This window comes from Bufo bufo, chromosome 4, assembly GCF_905171765.1.
Source record: "Bufo bufo chromosome 4, aBufBuf1.1, whole genome shotgun sequence".
In the NCBI taxonomy this organism is placed as follows: domain Eukaryota; kingdom Metazoa; phylum Chordata; class Amphibia; order Anura; family Bufonidae; genus Bufo; species Bufo bufo.
In genome coordinates this window covers 511,549,071-511,573,586 of record NC_053392.1, presented here as the reverse complement: position 1 = coordinate 511,573,586, position 24,516 = coordinate 511,549,071, and the positions used below count along the sequence as shown (strand labels likewise).

The window sequence follows — 24,516 nt, the reverse complement described above, 5'->3', positions numbered from 1 at the left end:
AAATACTTTGAGGAACAACATCTGACCTGAATTAGAGTATTGTTAGCAGACCAACATTTGTGAAACTAATATATTGGAGAGTAGTCGTGTCTGTAAATAGCTTGTCTTACTGCAATATTAGATCAACGGACGCATTAAACGTCCCATTCAAAAAAATTCTCCCCTTCAAATGTGCGCTCATTTTACATCCACTGTACAAACGCAGATTGAGAACCACATGGGCCCCCGAGATGCACCATTCGTGAGGTAAATACTTTGCTGTTCCCTGACTGGGGGGGAGGAGTAGGAATTTTGATACATGTTCCATCAAGACATGAGGTTGGCCCAGGAAGAAGAAGTTAGGGGCAACTTTTCAGCACTTGAGCAAAATTTGGCGACTTTTTGCATTTCTACACCACTCACTCAAGTTTTGTAATGTGGGTGGAAAAGTGGCTGTGGTTAGCTATGTTAATTAGTTTCACTCCAGATTTATCATTGAGATAAGTTGCAATCTCACTCCAGGAGGAAGGTGGAGTAGTAAAACTGGAAGAGCTTCTCTAGACAAAAGTGTTAGGATCCATGTCCTATTCTTGTCCGCAGCTGGGGGCAAGAATAGGAATCCTCTATATAGTGCCGGCGATGTGCAGTGTCAGTGTTTTGCGGTCCACAATTTGCGGACCACAAAACACTACGGATGTCTGAATAGACCCTTAGGTCTAAGGATAAGACATTTATCAAGTAACATGAGACATTTGATAAATGTGGCATAAAGTATTCCAGCGCAGACTCAAGCAAACACAAGTCTGGAATGGTGGCCTGAAAAAAGGTGAAGAAGCTTCGACTTCAATATCGTCATAAAAAGCGTCGGCTCGAGTTTGCAAAAAAGTACGAACAGTGGACAGTAGAAGATTGGAAACGGGTGATTTAGAGCGATGAGATGAAAGTCAATAGACTGGGATCTGATAGGTGCAAATGGGTCTGGAAGAAACAATGGAAAAGGAGGCTAACTGAACGAGAAATTGAAGGAACTGCTAAGTTCGTTGGAAGAATCCTGGCGATATGGGGTTGTTTCACAGCCAAAGGTATTGGATACTTGGATCAATGGTGGTCTCAATGCTGAGCTACAGTCAGTTCCATAAATATTGGGACATCAACACAATTGTAAATTTTTTGGCTCCATACACCACCACAATGGATTTGAAATGAAACGAACAAGATGTGCTTTAACTGCAGACTGTCAGCTTTAATTTGAGGGTATTTACATCCAAATCAGGTGAATGGTGTAGGAATTACAACAGTTTGCATATGTGCCTCCCACTTGTTAAAGAACCAGAAGTAATGGGACAATTGGCTTCTCAGCTTTTCCATGGCCAGGTGTGTGTTATTCCCTCATTATCCAAATTACAATGAGCAGATAAAAGGTCCAGAGTTAATTTCAAGTGTGCTATTTGCATTTGGAATCTATTGCTGTCAACTCTCAAAATGAGATCCAAAGAGCTATCATTGGGCTGAAAAAAACAAAACAAACCCATCAGAGAGATAGCAAAAACATTAGGCGTGGCCAAAACAACTGTTTGGAATATTCTTAAAAAGAAGAAACGCACCGGTGATCTCAGCAACACCAAAAGACCCGGATGACCACGGAAAACAACTGTGGTGGATGACCGAAGAATTCTTTCCCTGGTGAAGAAAACACCCTTCACAACAGTTGGCCAGATCAAGAACACGCTCCAGGAGGTAGGTGTATGTGTGTCAAAGTCAACAATCAAGAGAAGACTTCACCAGAGTGAATACAGAGGGTTCACCACAAGATGTAAACCATTGGTGAGCCTCAAAAACAGGAAGGCCAGATTAGAGTTTGCCAAACAACATCTAGAAAAGCCTTTCCAGTTCTGGAACAACATCCTATGGACAGATGAGACCAAGATCAACTTGTATCAGAGTGATGGGAAGAGAAGAGTATGGAGAAGGAAAGGAACTGCTCATGATCCTAAGATTACCACCTCATCAGTGAAGCATGGTGGTGGTAGTGTCATGGCGTGGGCATGTATGGCTGCCAATGGAACTGGTTCTCTTGTATTTATTGATGATGTGACTGCTGAGAAAAGCAGCAGGATGAATTCTGAAGTGTTTCGGGCAATATTATCTGCTCATATTCAGCCAAATGCTTCAGAACTCATTGGACGGCGCTTCACAGTGCAGATGGACAATGACCCAAAGCATACTGCAAAAGCAACCAAAGAGGTTTTTTTAAGGGAAAGAAGTGGAATGTTATGCAATGGCCAAGTCAATCACCTGACCTGAATCCGATTGAGCATGCATTTCACTTGCTGAAGACAAAACTGAAGGGAAAATGCCCCAAGAACAAGCAGGAACTGAAGACAGTTACAGTAGAGGCCTGGCAGAGCATCACCAGGGATGAAACCCAGCTTCTGGTGATGTCTATGCGTTCCAGACTTCAGGCTGTAATTGACTGCAAAGGATTTGCAACCAAGTATTAAAAAGTGAAAGTTTGATTTATGATTATTATTTTGTCTCATTACTTTTGGTTCCTTAACAAGTGGGAGGCACATATGCAAACTGTTGTAATTCCTACACCGTTCACCTGATTTGGATGTAAATACCCTCAAATTAAAGCTGACAGTCTGCAGTTAAAGCACATCTTGTCCGTTTCATTTCAAATCCATTGTGGTGGTGTATAGAGCCAAAAATGTTAGAATTGTGTCGATGTCCCAATATTTATGGACCTGACTGTATAACATTGAACCTTGGAATTATCCAATCATTGGGTACCTGTACTCAGATAGGGGTCAATAGGGAACATCAAACATCTCTAAGGTAGCCCTGTCTCTCTTCCCCACTCACAGCGGAGACAGGGGAGAGGAAGAAGGCAAAGAAAAGAACCCCCGTTGCAGAGGCCTGACTGAACGCTCTCCAAGACGGAGAGTATATATAAGAACAAAGAATGAAAAAATGAATGAAGAGAAACATTATCAAACTGTGTTGGTAGTGATACAGTCTGTGTAGACTTCAGTGCCGCCTTCCAGTGTGACGAGTTTAGGTAGGAGACGGTCGGTAAGAATCCTCTCACTTGTAGATGCTTCAGGTCGGCGCATCCCGGGGTCTAGGACCAGACAAACCCTCTTGTGGAGAACGGTGTCTCTTTTGCCGAATTGTTTACCAGATCGGAGGAGGAACAGGTGGCGACTCAGGAACCTCGCAGTCGTCAATAGGAGTAACAGGAATGTCCAGGGCAGAACAAAATGTTGGCAGATCTGCATGTGATCTCAGGGTAGACGTTTTGCCATTTTTTGAGACTACTAATGCAAAGGGATATCCGCAGCAATATAATATTTTCTTCTCCCTCAGACATAGTAGGAGGTGATGTAGTGATCTTCTTTTTTGTAGTGTCAGCCAAGAGAGGTCTTGATAGAGCTGTACAGTGGAACCATGGAAGTCAATAGATCGTAGCAAGCGGGCTTTAGCCATGATGGATTCTTTGAGTTGAAAGTCATGTACACAGCAGATTACATCTCAGGGTTGTGTGGAGGAATTTTTTGGATGCCCTGTGTGCCCGATCTAGATTGATAACCTGGGGTGATTGTGAGTCCAATATAATGTTGAATAATTCTCCCAGCATGTCGTGCAAATTTTCATCTGTTTCACATTCAGGTAGTCCTCTGATTCGTATATTGTTTCTGCGCCCCCTGTTGTATAGGTCTTCCAGGTGTCGGGTGTTGTCTTTTATATTTCGGGAGTAACAGGTGATAACTGATTGTAGGTGACCTATGTATCTGCGGGTATCATCATGCTCAGTTTCAATAGAATCGATGCGAGCTGACATCTGCTTAAAATCTTGACGTAAAGAAGATATTTCTGATTTACAAGAGCTTCTCCCCTCTGCTATTAAGTAGTGTTGATCACGAATATTCGAATTGCAAATTTTTATTGCGAATATAGGTATTTCGAAAATTTGCAAATATTTTGAATATAGTGATATATATTCGTAATTTCGAATATTCAATACTTTTATTGCGTATTTTTGTAATGCGAATTTGCGTAATGCGAATTTTTATTGCAAATTTTTCAATTGCCGAGTAAAAACATGATTCCTCCCTGCTTCTTGCTTGTGGGCCAATGACTCATTAGCCCACAAGCAAGAAGCAGGGAGGAATCATAACTTTAAATGGGAAAAATTCTGAATATTCTAAAAAACAAATATATAGCACTATATCGAATATATTATTTTTTTCGAATATTCGTAATATTCTAAAACAAGAATATATAGCGAATATTCGAAAAAAAAAAGAATATAGAGCAATTTAGCTAATATAGTGCTATAATCTTCTTTGTCTAATAGTTGTAATTTTTTTTCTCATCTGAACTTCAGATTGGAAAAAATTATAGCACTATATTAGCTAAATATGTCTATATTCGTTTTTTTTTTCGAATATTCGCTATATTGCTATATATTCTTGTTTTAGAATATTACGAATATTCGAAAAAACAAATATATTCAATATAGTGCTATGACTCATTGACCCACAAGCAAGAAGCAGGGAGGAATCATGTTTTTGCTCGGCAATTGAAAATTTAGCGATAGAAAATTCGCATTACGAAAATTCGCATTATGAAAATTTGCATATTACGCGATCATTACCTTGTCGATTTTTGGAGCAAAAAAAATCTGCGAATATTCTACAAAATATTCGCGAAATATCGCGAATTCGAATATGACCCCTTCCGCTCATCACTAAGGTGTCAAGGTGGCTTCCGCAGATTGGTCCCTAATACTAGTATACTGCCTCTCTTTGGACCGAACACGCCCATCTACCTGGGACTTTTGAGCAGAGAACGTATGTAGCTGATTCCTACACTGCCCTGAATATTGTAGGAAGCGGAAGCCACCTTGACGCCTGGTAGATGGGCCCGACACACGTTTGATCAAATATGTGCACTAAGAGCTTCCATTAACTCATTTATAGTCGGTATTTTACCACTTTTATCTAGAATGACTCCCATTTCTTAGCTCTATTGTTTGTATATATAACGGTGTGCAGCCAATATATTTTTTATAATCATGTTTGCTTCATGGATATGCACCTGTGATTCTGAAGGTTCTAGTCTAATTTCTCTCTCTCTCTCATATATATATATATATATATATTATATATATATATATATATATACTCCTATACATACTGTGGTACCAGCTTTTCCAATGAATTATGGGTTTCAAGCTCCACCCTATTTCAAAAAAGTATCCCCACAAATGTAATACATAAGACCACACATATTATCAAACCACATAACCATTTATTATGTGCCAAATACATACATTTCACAATACAAAGTAATCCAGAGAAGACTCGAATGTACGAAGCTGACGTTACAAGAGCACACTGCCTTGTTCCAACATACAGAGTGAAAACACATTTCTTATGTTTTTGCATTTTAATACATTTTATCTTCCTTAAAAACTTTTTTTTTTACCTTTTTCTTTATTTTAAAAGCAAACTACGTAACATGAAATTACTTTAAATAATTAGTGTTTTACTTTCCTGAAGTCATATAAGTGTCTTGTACATTCTAACAGAATTACAGGGTATGTACCTGCAAACCCATTTCAAGATTTCTCTCTATAACTCTGCCGTGGTCTGGGCCAGCAGACGAGTACAGTACTGTTATAACACAATATTATATCAGTCAATGCCATTCGCTACATTCTATTCCCTTTCCTCGACCCCTCTCATCTGTCCAGTCCATCCAAAAACCTTAGTCGGTGCTGGCAATAAAAGACTTTGGTTGGAGGGGTTAAAGCAGTTGTATCCATAAAGCTTAAATGAGGCTTCCAGTTTTATGTAAGTACGCCTTACTCATCGAAGAATTAAAAACTTTGCGTGTCAGCTCTTCGGTTTTTAAAACCTATGCTTGCTGTCAGCGATTATACACATATACTGACTTCACAAGCACTGCGCGTTTTTGAACAGCACTATGTCAGGACAGGTTTTCAGCCTCTTACATGTAAGCAAGAATGTTTCCAAGCCGAGATCTCGATTTTACACTCAAGTCATAGTAGATCACTAGAGATGAGCGAATTTCATGTTCTGAAATTCATTCACGCTTCGTTTGGTGGTAAAAGCAGAATTGCGTTACGGAAACGCAATTCTATGACGGAATGCATAACGGAATGCCTTTAGAGGCATTCCGTTAATTATTCTGTCATAATAGAAGTCTATGGCCTGCATAACGGATCCGTCCTGTTTCCGTTATGCAGGAGAGGACTCCCCTGCATAACGAAAACGGGATGGATCCGTTATGCAGGCCATAGACTTCCATTATGACCGACTGAATAACGGAATGCCTCTAAAGGCATTCCGTTATGCATTCCGTCAAAAAAATTGCGTTATGGTCCGTGGTAACGGAATCCATAACGCAATTCTGCTTTTACCACCAAACGAAGTGTGAATGAATTTCAAAATATGCCATTTTCTCATCTCTAGTGATCTACATTTTACTGTACAACAAATAAGTTGCATTTATATAAAGCTGGATAACCTCTTTACAAACTACCCACTTCTTTAGTCCAGTGGTAAGTACTCATTTTTACATATTTTTTTGTGGCTAAAACGGCAAGCCATATATACCGTAAATATATGTATATCGTCAGGTTTTACGCGGTATATATAAGGAAATATTTCAGAGCTGGTTCATGATCTCATCTATCTTATTCACTTTCCAGAATACAGCTTGATAATACTAGGCATCTAATACTCCCCTAAAATCACATACAGTACTTATAAATTGTCGGGGGAGGGGCATTATAGTCAGGAACAGTTTACAGTAGTCATCGATATATAGTCCTTGGAAACCTGGTTTTCCAGCCTTATTCCTTCCATATTTTCCAACTGAACATCTCATTAAAAAGTGGACAAAAACTTGTGCTGGAGGTAACATAAGTAATGTAAAGCTATAGACTGATTTTCAGAGACATCTACCTTCTAGAAAAGATGGGTCCAGGACAGTTGACACCTCCCTTAAGGAAGTGTATAAGGTTACAAAAGAGGGCCCCTAATTTATGAAAATAATACCACTCTTCTCCATGAGTGATGTGTGGTATTGCAGTTCAGCCTCATAGACTTGTATGGAGAGGAACTGCAATACCCGACAACGTCCATGGAGAAGCTCGACAATTCTGGCAATGAGTCTAAGCCAGTTTTCTGGATTCTCATACAACCCAGGGGTGGCAAGATCTTCAGCCATGTTAACGTGCCCATAGACACAAGATAAACATTTGACCAAAATGGCTGTTTTCAGTCATTTCAGCCAACCATTGTTCCAATAATCGTGAATGATTGTTCTCAATAACTGATGGCGGACTCGTCTGCCAAAGATGCGCTCGGCAAGGTTGGATAAATTTAGCTGTTGGCAAGAAATGACATGTGTATAGTATGGTGAGGCAGATTCAGCCAATCATTTGCCATCTTACTCAAGGACCAGGCAGTCTGGCTGTTGGGATTGTATGTACAAATGTCCACGTAGACGCATTATCGGCTACAGCATAGCTGATCACCGCCTCATGTGTATGGCCGGCGTTAAGGAAGCAATGGAGACAAGCTGAGGAAATCCAGTTGAAAAGCTGTCATGGCATCCGTGGGCATGAAAACCAACTCTCTCTTTTAGCTAGTATTTATTGGCACACGTATCGGCACTGGATACGGCAGCCAAAGTAATATATATGGAAGAAAATGCTTGCTTTGAGAAGGTATAAGGCCAAAGAACAGTAAGGTTATGGTAAGGCAGCAATATTAGACAAATATTCAGATCATAGCGGAGATGATTTACTTAAAACCAGATCCGTAGGCATGAAAACCAACTCTCCACCTGGCATATTTTATCTAATATTTACGGGCACATTTTATGGCACTGGATACTGCAGCCAAAGTGATATGTGTGGAAGAAAAACTTGCTGTGAAAATGTATAAGGCCAAAGCACAGTAAGGCCTCATGCACACCACCATTTTTGGCGGCTCGGGTGCAGACCCATTCACTTCAATGGAGCCGCAAAAGATGCGGACAGCACTCTATGTGTTGTCCTCATCCGTTGCACCGTTCCGTGGCCCCGCAAAAAAAAAAATAGCATGTCCTTCTATTCTTGTCCGTTTTGCGGACAAAAATAGGCATTTCTACAATAGGCCGCCCATTCCATAAATTGCAGAAGGCACACGGGGGGCTTCCATTTTTTGCGGATCCGCGGTTTGTGGACCGCAAAAAACGGCACGGTCGTGTGCATGAGGCCTAAGGCAGTGATATTACACAAATGTTCACATCACAACGGAGATGATTTACTGTCTTAAACCCAGATTGTCAGCTTTAACCTGATCATCATAAGTGTATTAGAGACTACAGGAGAAATATTACATTCAGAAATTTAGTAAGTTCGTCTTTGTCAAAAATTGCTTTCGAAGCAATGCCTTCTGACTAAGCTTCAGCCTAGTTGGCTCGTGCACAACTATCACTTCATTTTACTGTCACCGTATTTCACTTGCAAGTAATCCCTCTGCAATATCTTCCCTTCTAAAGGGGGACCTGCAATATGTAACAGACTCCTTTTGGCAGCTGAGATACTAAAAGATACAAAACACACACGTACATAAAACCCTTCAAAACACCTTATAAAGCGAACACTGCTTATGACAACTCATGTGATATATCCAATACAACATATAGATGTGATGCTCTAGAGCCAGCAAGAGATAGCATGTTCTTATATATTAAATGTTAACTACACATGCACCTTTATGACTTACACTTAAAACAGTTTTCCGGAAACTGTCCTACTAAAGAAATATATCTAGAATGCAAAACTATGATGAATTTGACATAATAACCTTGTCATAGTACTGTGATGCACTGCATCGAACAGCGTAGTCAATTGCTGGTGACAGTGAGATAACGGCAGCAACATAATAGTCATTGTAAGTAGTGTGTACTGTCTAAATCTTACATTTCTGCACAATAAAGACATATCAAAGGTCACCAGAGATGAGCGAATTTCAGATTTTGAAATTCGTTCACACTTCGTTTGTTGGTGAAATGTGATTTGCGTTATGGAGTCCTCCCCTGCATAACGAAAACGAGACAGATCCGTTTTGCAGCCCATAGACTTCTATTATGACGGAATGCCTCTAAAGGCTTCCGTTATGCATTCCGTAATAGAATTGCGTTATGGTCCGTGGTAACGGAATCCATTACGCAATTCACCTTTTACCAACAAACGAAGTGTGAACAAATTTCATAAGCGGAAATTCGCTCATCTCTAAAAGTCACCTTGGATTGTTGCACAATATTACAGTTTTTTAGGCAAGTGTCTAATGGAGGACATGTCACCGTTCCTGACTTGTACGCCTCATGAAATTCCAATTTTGGAGCAGCATTTCTTAGAACTCCGCCTTGTGCTGTAAACTGACAACCTGGTGCTACTATTCCTCTTTCCAAAGGGGTGTGTACCTATGCCAGCCCTGATTGGACAGTATCAGACTATGTATGAACACCCCCTCCCCCCCCCCAACTGGTAACACATCATTTATTCATACATTTCCAGGAGGAGCAAGAGAGTAACAAAACAACATAGGGTTCTAGGAGAAGATGCTCCAGGATTTCATGTGGAAGGCATGCATTCACTAAAACAGACAAGTCAGGAGAGCAGACATGTCCATGTCCATTATGTTATGTCTAGTACAGGGCTTGAGGAGGTGGTGCATGGGATTTAAAGACATGCCTTCACGGCCTGCACTAGGCATAACACAAGGTCTCCGTTTTACCTGAAGTGTTACTTTAAGGGTCCATTCACACGGCCGCACCTGTTTTGCCGTCGCTTGTGGACCGAAAATAGGGGCGTGTGCATGGGCCCTAGGTCCAAGGTTACAATTAATGCAATACTGACATCATAACATAACCAGTGATTATACACAATGGCACAAAAACTCATTGTTTATAAGAATATTAGATCCATATAAACTAGTCCTATGGGAAGGGATTCCAGAAGCCCATCCATTTCAGCAGATGTGACACCTTCTGGTCCTCTACTGGCAACCTTACATTAATTCCAATGGCACTTGAATTTTTTTTTAAATGTACAAATGTTCTTCCAGGTGTGGACAATGTGTACTTTTCCACCACACTGGTTAACGCACGTTACGAGGGAGATGTCTCCAGGACAGGTTCCCTTTAGATTACAACATCTGTAGGACAGACTCAAAGCTGACCTAGTAGGTGCAGTTCTGGCAAGCTGACAATCAAAGGCAAAGCCATTACATACACTGGATTGGATGTCTCTCAATAGACCTTAAATGAGATTCCCACGATTGATATTTGTAATTATTTATCCTCCATTCACAGGACAGGGGATAAATGTCTGATCACTGGAGGACACACAGCTGGGACCCCAACCGATTGCTAGAAAAGGGTTCCCGAGCTCCCTGTTTGAATGAAGCAGCAGTCTCTACCACTGCAAGTCTATGGGACTGATGGAGACAACCATGTACAGCGATTATACTGTCTAGTGACATCACCAGTGATGCAAGTGATACATTTTATCAGTACTTATTGATGTCTATATTGGAAAATAGAAGTTAAAATAAGTCACACACTAGAACAGCTGCTTATAACTAGGAGTCCTTGTCTTAAAAAATACATCATATATACATCATATGAAAGACTCCACTTCCAAAGTATATATATATATATTACAAAATAACAGTACAGCTGAGGACACGCTCTTGTAACTCGGGACATTTACATATGTGAGAGGGGTTGCTGTGTACTAAATGGACAAACCCAAATTTCAGTGCCAAATAATTCTACGAACACAACGTCCTCTTTCTATTCATTTTTTGTCCACAATTATAAAAAAAACAACAACGTTTAATAAAAATTAAAAAAATGACACAGGCACAAAGCTTCTGTCATTCAGTACTGTCCATGGACAATGGCGTCATCTCATGTGTAACCAATCACTACAGTCCCCAATGCTGTCCACTGCTCCACACTTTTGTCATCAGAAGCCCACTGACACGGTTGATCCAAGACATCTGAATATCACAAAGCCGATTCCATGGAGATCTTAATTTCATCACATCTTGGCCACTGTATAAGTGTTCGGTAGCACAAAATGCCCAACAGAGGGAGATTCCATCCCTAAAAGAGTATACAACTCTGACAGGTATGATACCGAGTGCAAAACTAGCCACTGCCGAGCAAAAATACATCTAAAAATCTGCATCATCGTCATTGTTGTTGTCGTCATCATTGTCATAGCTGATGATCCCCTGAAGGTCATTATTGATGCGCTTATACACAAAATGAAAGACTTGGAGGTTTGGTCGACTGTGGATCTCGGCTTTGATCTTCTGTGGGTAGGTGTCTTCGCTCAGCTGCTGCCAGGTGTCGTCAATGTAAAGGAAGAGGCCGTAATTCTCTGGATCCTTTACGTTGAACCTCTGGGCACACATCTGGCACACGTCATCTGTAGTGGTATAGGGTTTAACGATAAGAGTCTTGCCTGTACACCCATTGTCCACCTCCTGCAGCGCCACCCTCAGGTAGTTCTGTAAAAACATGGACAATGTCAAGAAATCATACAATAGATGTAAAGGGAACCTGGCACATTAAAAATGCAGTCCTAGGCTACTTTCACACTGGCGTTTCTGGGTCCGCTTGTGAAATCCGATTCAGGGCCCAAAACTGATCAGTTCAGCCCCAATGCATTCTGAATAGATAATGATACGCTCAGAATGCATCAGTTTGCCTCCGTTCAGCCTCCATTCCGCTCTGGAGGCGGACACCAAAACGCTGTTTTGATGTCCGTCTGACGGTGCGGAGCCCAACGGATCTGTCCTGACTTACAATGTAAGTCAATAGGGACGGATCCGTTTTCACTGACACAATATGGTGCAATTGAAAACGGATACGCCTCCCATTGACTTTCAGTGTAAGTCAACACAGATCCGTTTGCATTATCATGAACAAAAAAAAAAATTATTATTATTTTTTTTTTTCATGGTAATGCAAACGGATCCGTTCTGAACGGATCCAAGCGTTTGCATTATAGGTGCGGATCCGTCTGTGCAGATACCAGACGGATCCGCACCTAACGCAGGTGTGAAAGTAGCCTTATCTGCAGGCAGCATGTTATAGAGCAGTAGGAGCTGAGCAGATTGATATATAGTTTTGTGGAAAAGAATCGGTATAACTTGTATTTTATTCATTTATATCTCTGCTCTTTCTGGGCTATTCAGTGACTGACAATTATAGACGATCATAGAGGGGAGGCTGTCAGTCACTGGACTTCTAAGCCTCAAAAAGAGCAGAGATATGATAATAAATGAATTAAAAGTTCTACTGAAACTTTTTCCAAAAACTATACATCTGCTCAGGACCTTCTGCTCTATAACAAGTTCCCATTGATGAGTATTCTCCCTATTCATAGTATAAGGAGTTGTATACTATAATAACTGAAAATATAATGATGAATTTATGACACCGGTACATGGGAATATGTCTATTAAGGTTTTTAGTCATCCATGTCCTAGTCTGATTACTGATGGTGGTGATAGATGGAAGACATGATGGTACCCCAAACATGTTTGGAAATGATAGAAATGAATATAATTGGTTTACTTTTATAGGTAACTCATTTAGGACATTTAGAAGTTAAACTCTGACACTGTATATAAGGATATGGCCTGCAAGATGTGATACATCATACCTGAAAGTCATCAATGGATGGAATGGTCCTATTTGTAGTCCTCCTCTGGTGCCACTGTTTTAATGTGTCTCTGGTCTCTGAATTTAGTAACCGTGAGGCTTGTTCCTCCTGGAAATTCTTGATCAAGGACAGGGCTCCATAGGCACTTGTCAAGTAGTAGCCTCCTAGAAGTGAATCAATTCAGGACCTATGTTAGAATCGTACATTCACAGCTAATAGAAACATTTACAGTAGTCTATAATGCTTGTACCTGGACAAATCCTTACAACTTTTAGGCATATATTATAGTTCAATATAGGGCCACGTGCTTTGAGGACCACATTGTCACATTGTAAAAAAAAGTAGGACTATCTATCCATCTATCTATATAATCACCTTATTCAATAAGACTTTACAACTGTTTAAAAGGGGGGTTCTTCGCTTTCAACAATCCCCACTGGTGGTCCCCCTGAAATGATCAAAAGTTCCCCTGTTAGGACCCCTAGTGTTCAGCTGCAATCTGTTGGGGAACCGGGGGATATTTTACATCACATAGTGCTCATTCAAATCAATGGGTTGTCTGTGTAATGAAGGACAGGACAGGTCCTCCAGAGCGAGAGGGGAGTTCTTTGTTCAAGATCCATATTTCTAGACCAGAATAGACAGGGATGAGCTGTGATGCTAGGGAGGCTCGTCCCCGTTGCGGCCTGCTATTGGATGCTGCGGAGATCAGGAGCTCTGCAGGTGCCGGGGAGCGGGATAGGTATAATCTATATGAGGGGCCCGTTTTAGACATTGGATAACTCCTTTAACCAAAACTAGCGAGGAATATTGCGGCATCTGCACTGGAGCGGTGGGAACTGAAGAGTCGAGCAGTGTTTTTTTTAATAACATTTGCTGCCTATTTTTATTATTATTTTTCAAAAATGAAAACCCATTTAACGCTTTAGGAGACAATACAGGACATGTACATTGGGACATGTCTCTAAAAAGTGTAACTGTGCCGACAGTTTTCTGTTGGTAAAAATGACACATTTTATTATGACATGGGCTGTACTGTTTTTGTAGATTATTTTGGCCTGCAATGTGTCCACTTAGAAAATATTACTATATATGTAAATCTATACATCTGTATGACGTTGCTTTGTTATCTCTTGATGCCAGACCAGGAATATTGTCTCCATGACAGAGAAGAGCTTCTATTTCTAGGCTTTGATTAGACAAGACCAGGAAGCAGGCGGAGGCTTCCCCGGGTTATCGGAGACACACTGTACAACTCACTCAGCAGGATGGAACAATTTAGTTTAACTTGACCATAATTACGTAGGAATTTTGCAGTGGAAAAATCGTGCTGTACGAAAAATACTACTGGGCAGAGAAAAAACATGTATAGAATAGTCTTCCTCATCAGGAAAAGGGTAAAGGCCAATATTAGGATTATATATCATTATTGAAGTTACTAAACCCCTTTCCGAATTACCCAGCACATAAAGTATCTCCATTATTTACATATTACACACGCAATGGGAGGTGACTTCACTCTTGATAAATTGCCAGGAATAACCAGCATAAACAGAATTTACTGGACTATAAGACTCACTTTTTTTTAGCAGGAAAAAAATAAAATGTTGCTTAAAAGTGTGTCTTATAGTCTGCAGTCAGGGTAGTCCAGTTTTAGTTAGAAGAAATAAAATATTATAATTCCATAGCTTACCAAGGCAGAAATGACCTGACATTGTGGGGAATGATTAAAATACCCTCAAAGAGGAGCTGTGACTAGTCCGAACACTGGCAGCACTGACTGGATAGTATCAGACAGTCCAGAGACCCCCTTCCCCCAACTGGTAACACCCATCTGGACCTTCATTGCAAACTGGCAGTAAAACATTCATAACTTCTAGTAGGAATAATATAAAAATAGCACAACATAGTCATACGAATAAATACTCCAGTCATGTCGGGAGAGGTGACAGGTCCTCTTTAAGAACACATTATTATTATCATCATGACAATTATTTGTGCAACCACCCATACATACATAGCCATATTTTACCTTCTCCATGTAGCAGTGATGGGTCCAGCAATTCCATCATATATTCAATTTCAGTGTCAATTTCCAGCATTTCACACTGAGCAATGACATAAGTTAGTACTGGCAAAAAGTCATCTGCGCCGTACATCCTCCCTGGCAGACACAGAAAAATAATGATTTCTATACAGTAGACAGATTACATCATTACTTGAAATAAGTAAAAAAAAAGGCACAAAAATACGATGTATAGTATTAATAAATAAGGACAGGAATATAAAGCAAAAACAAGTCATAAAACAAAAGTAACTCCCAGCAAATACAATATTCTCCTATTGCTTTGTTAAATCAAATTTTTGGACTGCGGCTTCTTTCAAGAGCAAATAATTATGGGGGTTCTGCCCTGTGATTACAGGAATGCAGAATTATATGGCAATCCTCCAGAGCTAAAATCGATGCTACAACTGGTCAGTGGAGGTTTGTCATAAATAGGATTCTTCCCTCTATTAGCTTCACATGGAGATGGACTGATTGTAGGGATTGTTCAGAGGCTTAAAGGAGTTGGCCACTTTCTGGCTACTTGTGACTAATGTGTATATAAGATGACTATATGGCACTTACTGATATTCTGTGCCGTTTGCTATCTTTTATAAGCCATGCCCCTTGTTAGGTAAATCTTCTGTGCTGTCCGTATAGAGGTCCTGTCCACAAGATGGCCGCTGATGGAGGGTCATATCCTAGTTACTCAGTCTCTCCCATACAAACAAACTGCAATGAACTTACAACAGTGCAGTGTATTCGAACAGAGAAGACATCACAGAGGTTATTTTCCTGGTCACATGACCCTCCATCAGCAGCCATTTTATGGACAAGACCTCTGTGTGGACAGCACAAAAGACTTGGCCAACAAGGGGCGTACTTTATGAAATGTTGAAAATGGCACAGAACTTTAACAGAGGCTATGCCAAATAGTCATAATAAAAACACAATGGTCAACAGTAACCAGAAATCGGCCAATCCCTTTAAGACTTTAAAGAGTAACTAAACTTTTGAATACAATTTTAACAAGATGTCCCTAATGCCCTAATAATAGTTTTTGTAATATACTTTATTAAGGCATTTTGTATCTTTATTACAGTTTCCACCGCCTGAAGCGCACCATTCTCTGACATTTCTGTACACCGCTGACTGCTCAGAGGTGTACGGAGTACGGGCTGTAGAAATAGGGACACAGCATAGCGAGTACGGGCAGGAGCACATATTGCTGCTCCTGCCTGTGCCCCCTGGAGGTTTACTAACTCCTGGCATAGCACAAGGGTACCCTATAGCTACAGTATGCCAGGATTAGCTGAGAGGAACGGGCTCCTGCCTGCTTCGCTCAGCTAAGAGTCCTGCACGCATTCCGCTCAGCTAATCCTGGCATAGAACATGGGTACAGGTTAGTAAACCTCTGGGGGGCACGGGCATGGAGCAGCAATATGCGCTCCTGCCCGTACCCCATGCACTGCGGCCCCATTCATAAAGTGTCTACAGCCCATACTCCGTACACCGCTTTAGGAATAAAAATACAAAATGCCTTAAAGGGGTTGTCTCACTTCAGCAAGTGGCATTTATTATGTAGAGAAAGTTAATACAAGCCACTTACTAATGTATTGTTATTATCCATATTGCTTAGTTTGCTGGCTAGACGAATTTTTTTTATACACCTCTCGTCTCCATGGTTACGACCACCCTGCAATCCAGCATCGGTGGCTGTGCTTGCACACTATAGAAAAAAGCACCTGCGCCTCTGGTGGCCGGGACCATGGGAGTGCACATAGGCTAGCGCTTAATCCTATAGTGCGCAAGCACGGCCACTGATGCTGGATTGAAAGGTGGTCGTAACCATGGAAACGAGATGAGTATAATGTGATGGAAAAATTAGTCTAGCCAGAAAAGGAGGCAATATGGACAATCACAATACATTAGTAGGTGGCTTGTACTAACTTTCTCTACATGATAAATGCTATTTGCTGAAGTGAGCCAACCCCTTTAATAAAGTATACTAGAAAAACTATTATTAGGAACATCTTATTAAAATGTTATTCAAAAGTTTAGTTACTCTTTAAAGAAGCATTCATATCAATTCAACACCTTATAGAATATTTTACGTTTAATGGTGATGATCAGCGCGTTCTTCCTTATTCCTACTTATCTCTTTGTACAGTACTATGATCCTGTCTTGCACAGTAAGGGCAATTTAGCCCACACAGTTTTATATTGGGCAACCTGTAATTTCTGTGGATCCGTACTGTGGATCGGGTCATATTGTACCCCTGTATGGAGGCAGGCTCTAACGGATACCATTACGAAAATCTATCTCTGTAACATAGCGGCACATTGCAGCCATACGGACTCTGTGTTGCACCATGCAAAATTTGGCATCTGCGTCACCTGTTGTAAGAAAAAGTTCCAGTGTTGTCCATATCTAATAAAACCTGATGGGGGACGATTTCAGCTGTTAATACTGGAAAATATTATGCAACCCAAGATTACTACTAGATATGTAATGCAAAGCGCACATGTTCTTGATATTGATTTTAACTGTTAAACAGTTTTTTAGCATGTAAGTGATTTCCAATTCTGTACAGAATATAATGGTGGTATAGAACTAGGACCAGGCCGTCAGGCATAAAATAAAAACAGCAACACATTATGAAGTAGGATACTTTGATTTGAAGAATTTCCTTCCTGTGCCTGTTTTATATATCCACTGAATTAAAGGGAAATCGGATCGAATGCGGCAGATCTGTACCTGAGTTATTCTCCATGCACGTATAAATCAGCTTGCAGATTCTCAGTAACAGCATCACTTTCTTCTCTGGAGAATACATTTTCTGCATGGTAGAGAACTTGACTCTGATCTTTTCCACATCTACTGCCTCGGGGGTTGGCGTCAAAACTCCGAGTTCCTGAGGAGTCCTCTTTTTTACTAGTAACAGGTTTTCCTTCAGCTGGCTCCAGGACCCATCTGTCATACGGAAGTTCTTCAGCATGTTTTCTATGTGGCCTTTCAGGGGCTTTAAGATACATTTGTGCATGGCCTTCTCTAGTACCACATCTGAAATAATTGAAGCAGGACAATGAAGAGAACAGACATAGAAAACCAAACAATGTATATACTGCAGCAAAGTCAACGGGATTAGCAGATAATCCTTCTAGAGTCTAGACCTTCACCATGGCTTGTCCTATTTTGCATTTTTTATATCTTTCTTTACCGTGTCCTTATCCCCTCCAATGTGTATGGTCATCCAACACCAATTAATCAAACCTATGTAATAATCTAATGGTCGCTGAATCTATTAAACAGCACATGACAATTACCAGATACATTGTCAATGAATATAGTTGTCTTCCACCACAATGTGTTCATGACCAGAGGCCTAACGACCTCTGTTTTATACATGATAAGCTGCTCTCAGCAATATCCTATTACGTACCATCCCTCATATCAAGTAACACCATGGCGTTCCTCCAATAATAACAGCACTCCTAGAATTCCTCCTGATATGTGTCATCTCTCACCGTTTCTGGAAAAACTGACAGTAATATTGGCCGTATTACTTCTACTTATAGACAAAAGGCCATTGGGATGGAGCTGACTGCTTGAAGATAGATCATCTCTAGCTAGTCTACAAAACTCACTGAGCAGCTCCAGAAACACATGTCCATAGTAATCTTCTACTGATCCTCAGTGAGAGCCTGAATTATAGACCAGAGCAGCATTCATAATTCTGCTGGTTGTTTGCAAACTTCTCAACAGACACATCTAGAGAACTTTAGCTAAGTTACTATGATACAAAGAGGGAACGCATTTCAGTTCTTTCTATCGTGTATGGCCGGCTTTGGACAGTCATTCAGCTCTAATGTTATTCAAGATTCCTTGAATCTAGAAGAACAACCAAATGTCCTAAGTCTTTCCTATTACATAAATGCATTCTACTTGACAGAATGATCATCATGTATATCATGGTCATTGCTGATATTCACTCAGGAAATCTATACTATGAAGCGAATTATCTACATGAATTGCCCAGTCATAACCTGCCTGCCCCTGCTCATGTGTTGGGCTCTGTACTATGAATAGGTAGTAGGACTAAGGAGTGGTCTGCAACAGATAAGCAATGCTGAAAGATAGAAACTATGAAACGGCCAATGTTCTGCATTCCTGATGAATCACGTACTTGCCGGCTATGAAAATACAAAAAATAAACCCAGCATTACAATGGAGACTTCCCAAGAACTGCTTCTGACAAATGACGGCGTCCAATCAATTTACTGCACATATAAGTCAGTCTAAGAAATGTGCATCTGATTTACCCCCTGATGTAATTGGATGTTCTCCTAAATCAGAAATTTAAACACTGTCTTCACCTTGAATTGCTTACGATACAATCTTTACGAAACAGAAATAGTGGCAATATCTACTAAAGGGGGCAATTCCTTTATACAAATGACTGGTGGTCCAGGAAGCAGAGAGAGCACTCACTGCGCATGTGCTAGGACCGATGTCAGATGATTGCTGTGATAAAGGAGCATCTGAAGCCACAGGACCGCATACATCACTGAGGACTTGAAGCCGAGGTGTATGCACCTCCGATCACTGCGCATGTCAGGACTGCAGCAACGCAGGGAGGTCTTCTGCGCCTGTGCAAGGTTTTTCACGGCCAGGTGCTGGCATCAGAAAGGCAAGGGGCAGTTTATGAGAGTGAGAGGGGAGGTCTGTGAAAGCAAGATGGGCAGGGGAGCGGGGTGATGACTCGCCTCATCCAGCGCAATGCCCTATTGACTCCATGACCTATCTGTTGGTGACGTCAGATAAATTTTCAAAGTTGATTTTTGACATAAACGCACTACTTTTGAGCATAAACAAAACCATTTTGTTAATAATGGAAGCATGAACAGTAGGAACTTCTAAATAGCTCTATAGGTCAATTCTGATGACAGGTTTCCTTTAAAAGGGAATCTGTCAGCTCCAAAACACCCCCTAATCTAGAGTAAATGGTGTATAGGGTCAATGACGATGAGTTCAATTATGTAATTTTTATCTTCATACTCACTTGCATTCTGACGCTGTGCTCCCACAAACCAGCAGTAAAATACATTGTGAGGACTCCTGAGCTCACGTACATAAAGGAGAGGACTCATGGAGAAGTCCTCTAAATGCATTTTGCTGCTGGTTTGTAGGACAGTGTGGGAATGCAAGTGAGTATGAAGATTAAAATGACATAAATCAGACTCTGCATCACACTATACACCACTTAGTCTAGTTTGGAGGCTGTTTTGGAGCTAACATATTTCATTTAAAGGCTAAGTACAGCTTCAAGGGCAATTGTATTTTACCGATTTCGAGCTAAAATTTTTTTTTTCAATTGTTCTTTATTAAAAATTTTGAGCCGTTCTGTCACAAAGGATTAACTGTTTTTCTAGCTGTGTGAATGGTACTTTGACTTTGTGCCGGTCATCTGACGGGCTCCTGATCTCTGACCTTATAAACACTCATTATAGCTCAATTCTTATTTTACTGATAAGAATGTGGCTTAAATACTGTAAGTGTTTTAGTTATTTAGAGATGAGGTTTTTATCTCTAAATAACTAAAACACTTACAGTATTTAAGCCACATTCTTATCAGTAAAATAAGAATTGAGCTATAATGAGTGTTTATAAGGTCAGAGATCAGGAGCCCGTCAGCTAAGCTAGCTGACTGAAGAGAGTGAAAATACAGATCCTGCTACTAGAGAAACTCAGCCCTATACAGAGAAAAGGGCTCTGAATTTTAAATAAAGCTCAAAATGAGTATAATGCATGTGTTGTTTTCTACCACCAACGTTAACTATGCAAGGCTTTAGTAACAAAAGGCGTTTGTTGCCACTTTTGGTAGGTGTTTGCCCAATTTATGGAAAATATGGCCCCAGTCTATTCTGTCTCTGGTTAGAGATTATATTCACTCGTATTTATTATTTATTTTATGCACTTATATAGCGCTACTATATTCTGCAATGCTTTACAGACATTAGCATCACACTGTCCCAATGGGGCTCACAATCTAAGGTCCCTATCAGTATGTCTTTGGAGTGTGTGAGGAAACCAGAGTACCCGGAGGAACTCATACTGTCCCTTCCTGTACAATTTTTCTACTGTAGCGTCTATACATACATTGAGCCTATGCCCTGGTCAAGGTTAAAGGCATGGCCATGGCTCTGATATTAGCCAAGTCATAATCAGCATGGGTTGGTCGCTTCTTATACAAATAGCAGGCTCTGTACATTAAAGAGGTTTTCTGGGAGTTAGAAATTAGTGATTGATCCTCCGAGTCTCGGCACTGATCAGCCATTTGAACACCGATGCTCCGGCGACTGCTGCCGTCTCCTCACAGCTGACCAAGGATAGCACCATACATTGTATAGTGGATGGGTTTGGTATTGCAGTTTGGGCCCGTTCACTACAATGGCGCTAAGCTGCAAATAGGCCATGTGACCGATGAACGTGACATCACATGGCCTAAAAGGAGGCTGCAGCGCTCAACAGCCTCCTCAAACACCTGATCAGCGGGAGTGCTAAGAGTTGGACCCCACTATCCTGAGGACAGATCATCAATGTCTTATTCCCGGAAAACCTCTTTAATAATGAGCTCTTTGCATTAAAGGGATTCCCCATTAGATGAACAGGGTTTATTAGAATGAGTGCTGTATCTTTTCCCAGTTTCTAACTAAACACCAGTTTGGCCCAGAGATCAGATCTTAGAGCAGACATGTTTGCTTATACACAATAGGCCTCATTTATCAAAACTGTCTAAAAGAAAAACAGCCAGGACACATGTAGGACTCAGTAGATGAATATTAGCCTGTTTTTATAATGTGCCTGTCCTTTCAGGAGATGACATGTATATTTATCAGTGACATTCAGGCCGAGTGCCTACTCAGCTGGCGTTCCCTCTCTCTATATCACACACAAAGAGGAATTACAATATCTCGCACAGCAACAGAATAACAATGATGTCACCGAACACTGAGACCCTTTATAGAGCCGTCTTACTGACTGTAAATCCACTGTAAGCAGTCCTTTCACTCTTGTTCTACAACTTCATAAATAATGATGATTATTGTGATTTATTTATTCTGAAGAGGTTCCAGCCGTAAACCCGGAGATTACAAGACACAAAGACAAAACTACAAAGATGGCCACTCATGTTAACCAGTCAACTTCATTGGGCCAACCAACTAATGTGTATGGATTTCAACATGACCGATCCTTTTGTTTTCGGGGTGGCGAGTAGCTCCTAGAGGTTCTGACAGCTTTCTTCCCTCTCCCCGTTCAGAACACTTGCACACTCTGTCGAGCCTAGGATGCGTGTGCATGGTGGGGTTGGGAGAAACGACTGTCAGCTGAATGTATGTATGTAATCTATGATGTATGGCCAGTAGGGATAAACAAACTTCATTTTTTGAAGTTCGAGTTAACGCTGAATTGCGTTATGGATTCCTTTACCAAGGATGGAATGCATAACGGAACGCCTTGAGAGGCATTCCATCATAATTGAAGTCTAAGGCCTGCATAATGGATACGTTCAGTTCCCGTTATGGAGGAGAGGACTACTGCATAATGGAAAGCGGACGGATTCATTATGCTGCCCAGAAACAACGATTTTAGGTGCCGGCCGAAAGACACGCTCATCCGTTGAATGAGCATTTGCTCATTCATTGAGTAAGCTCCAGGCATCTTTTACAAAGGTCAATTATCGGGAACGAACACTTCTACAAACATTCATCCCCAATAATTGGCCTGATTATCGGTCCATGTAAAAGGACATATAGGGAAAAATGTATCATTAAGCCCCTTCAAGCCTCTTTCTGGCGTAGAAAAGTCGCAAATCTACCGGGTTTGCAACTTTTCAATGCATTTGCGACTTTTCTAGTTGCAATCTGAATTTTACAATGCCCTCGCTAAGTCTACGAAAAGGGGGCGTAGAGAGGGCAGAGTGAGGGAGGGGCCAGCGGCCCCAGCTAATTCATCATTACTTATCCTAGAAACCGGCGTGAATAATGACTGACGTCTACGGCAGATCGGAGAACCTGAGGAGGCAGTTAATTTATGGTAAAGCCTACACCTCGTCATAAATTACATGCCTCCTCTGGCTGCGCAGGGCCTATCGAGACCAAGGTAACACAGGCCGGCTTTGATAAATCAGGGTCATAGTCTCTGTTGATACTTGTGTTACGCGCAGGAACAGTGCAGTCTACAGCACAGAAACCAGACAGAACCCATTATACAGTAAGTCAATGAGATCCTTCAGGATTTATATGGCTATATTTGGTTCCGTCCAGATGTTAGAACATTCGTGTGAACAGCTCACCATGGACATTCCTTAAAAGTAGAACTTTGCTAGAGCAAATCTGATTTAGGGGGCCTTCACGGAGCCTTCAGCTCCGTCCATCTGAATGGGGTTGTTTTGGTGGGAAGCACATGGATTTCTGCAGGCCTTATTCAGATGAATGGAATGTATTTTTAGTTGCAGAATTTTCTTCAACAAATCTGTCGTGTGTGAAGGCCTCCTAATCCTGTAATGAGTGAGAAGGTAAGTGTACAGCCAGCAGAAGGCAAAGTTACTTATATAGCACTAGATGATACTGACAAGCACCAGCGTCATCAGGTCCACGGAGCTATAGTACTGGCAGAGATCTCGGGCTCCGACACCATTGTGTTCATGTCACTCTCACAGAAGAACTTCCCTAGACATTGGACTAAAGAGTCGCTTCATTCACTGCAATTAACCTGCTATACCTACGGAGGGCAGTGGCTGGTGTCGGGGTGAAGGGACTACAGGACATTATGTAGTCCCGCCAGTCACCTCCAGCCTCGGCAGTGCTGACTAGCACAAATAGCTTCCTATTAAACTATGCCCATGCCAAAACCACATGGAGTTTCAATATTAGTCACAGGTTTCTGTCTGGATGATTGAGCAATGCAGCTTTGTTATGCAGACATAGGCGATGTGAGGAAGGTTTCATCTGAAGAAGAAAACCTTTGATTTCACTCATGGGTTACACCAGATGATGTGAAGTAACAGAACGTCCCGATCAATGATACCATACGCTTTGTACTGTAGTCTGTCTAACGATAACCACGCGGAAATAGTAATGTTTAGTGTTAAATGGGGTGTCCAAGAATGAAAAATCTTGGACGAGCCCCCCGATTGTCTATACTCATCTCTTCTTCCGGTGCCACCTGTCCGGTCCTCCTGCCATTGCTTTTTTACACACTGCAGCAGTGATGTGCAGGTATACCTCACTTTGTCGCTGCAGCCAATACCTTTCCTTATACTGCTGAGGACAGTGATTGGCTGCAGCGCTCACATGCCGTATACCTGTGCAGTCTGTGAACAAGCAGCGGCAGGAGGACTTGCATTAAAAAATAAAATAAAAAATAACTAAAAAAAATGAATATGGAAACCCAGCCCATGAATTTGATCAGAATGAAATAAAGGAGTATTCGGGCTTCACAGTATTGATGCAACGGTGAAGGGTAACTACAGCTCCCTCTCATTCAAGTGACAAAGCTGTAATCATCCCGCTCTGCCGCTATTGTAGACGGTGTGCAGGCAAACCCTGAGGAAGCGACGGCGCTTGCACCAGCTCTTCGAGCTCTTCAATCAGCTGATCGATCTGATATTTGCGGCCAATCATGAGGACAATATTTGAAGCCAGAATTCAATTTACAATT

At 41.1% G+C, this 24,516-nt stretch overlaps 1 protein-coding gene across 2 annotated transcripts in view; it reads right to left on the bottom strand.

Moving 5' to 3' along the window:
- Positions 1-10,884: 10,884 nt before the first annotated feature.
- RIN2 (Ras and Rab interactor 2) overlaps positions 10,885-24,516 on the bottom strand; it is a 173,728-nt gene continuing 160,096 nt past the window's right edge. The window contains exons 9-12 of one of the 2 annotated variants that reach the window (XM_040429688.1): positions 17,551-17,856; positions 14,781-14,912; positions 12,749-12,912; positions 10,885-11,588 (exon numbers count right to left, since the gene is read on the bottom strand). In XM_040429688.1, the coding sequence (XP_040285622.1) occupies positions 11,250-11,588; positions 12,749-12,912; positions 14,781-14,912; positions 17,551-17,856 (941 nt within the window). In that variant the 3' untranslated portion in view covers positions 10,885-11,249. The remainder of the gene's footprint in view (positions 11,589-12,748; positions 12,913-14,780; positions 14,913-17,550; positions 17,857-24,516) is intronic. The other variant, XM_040429689.1, reaches the window with a different exon arrangement.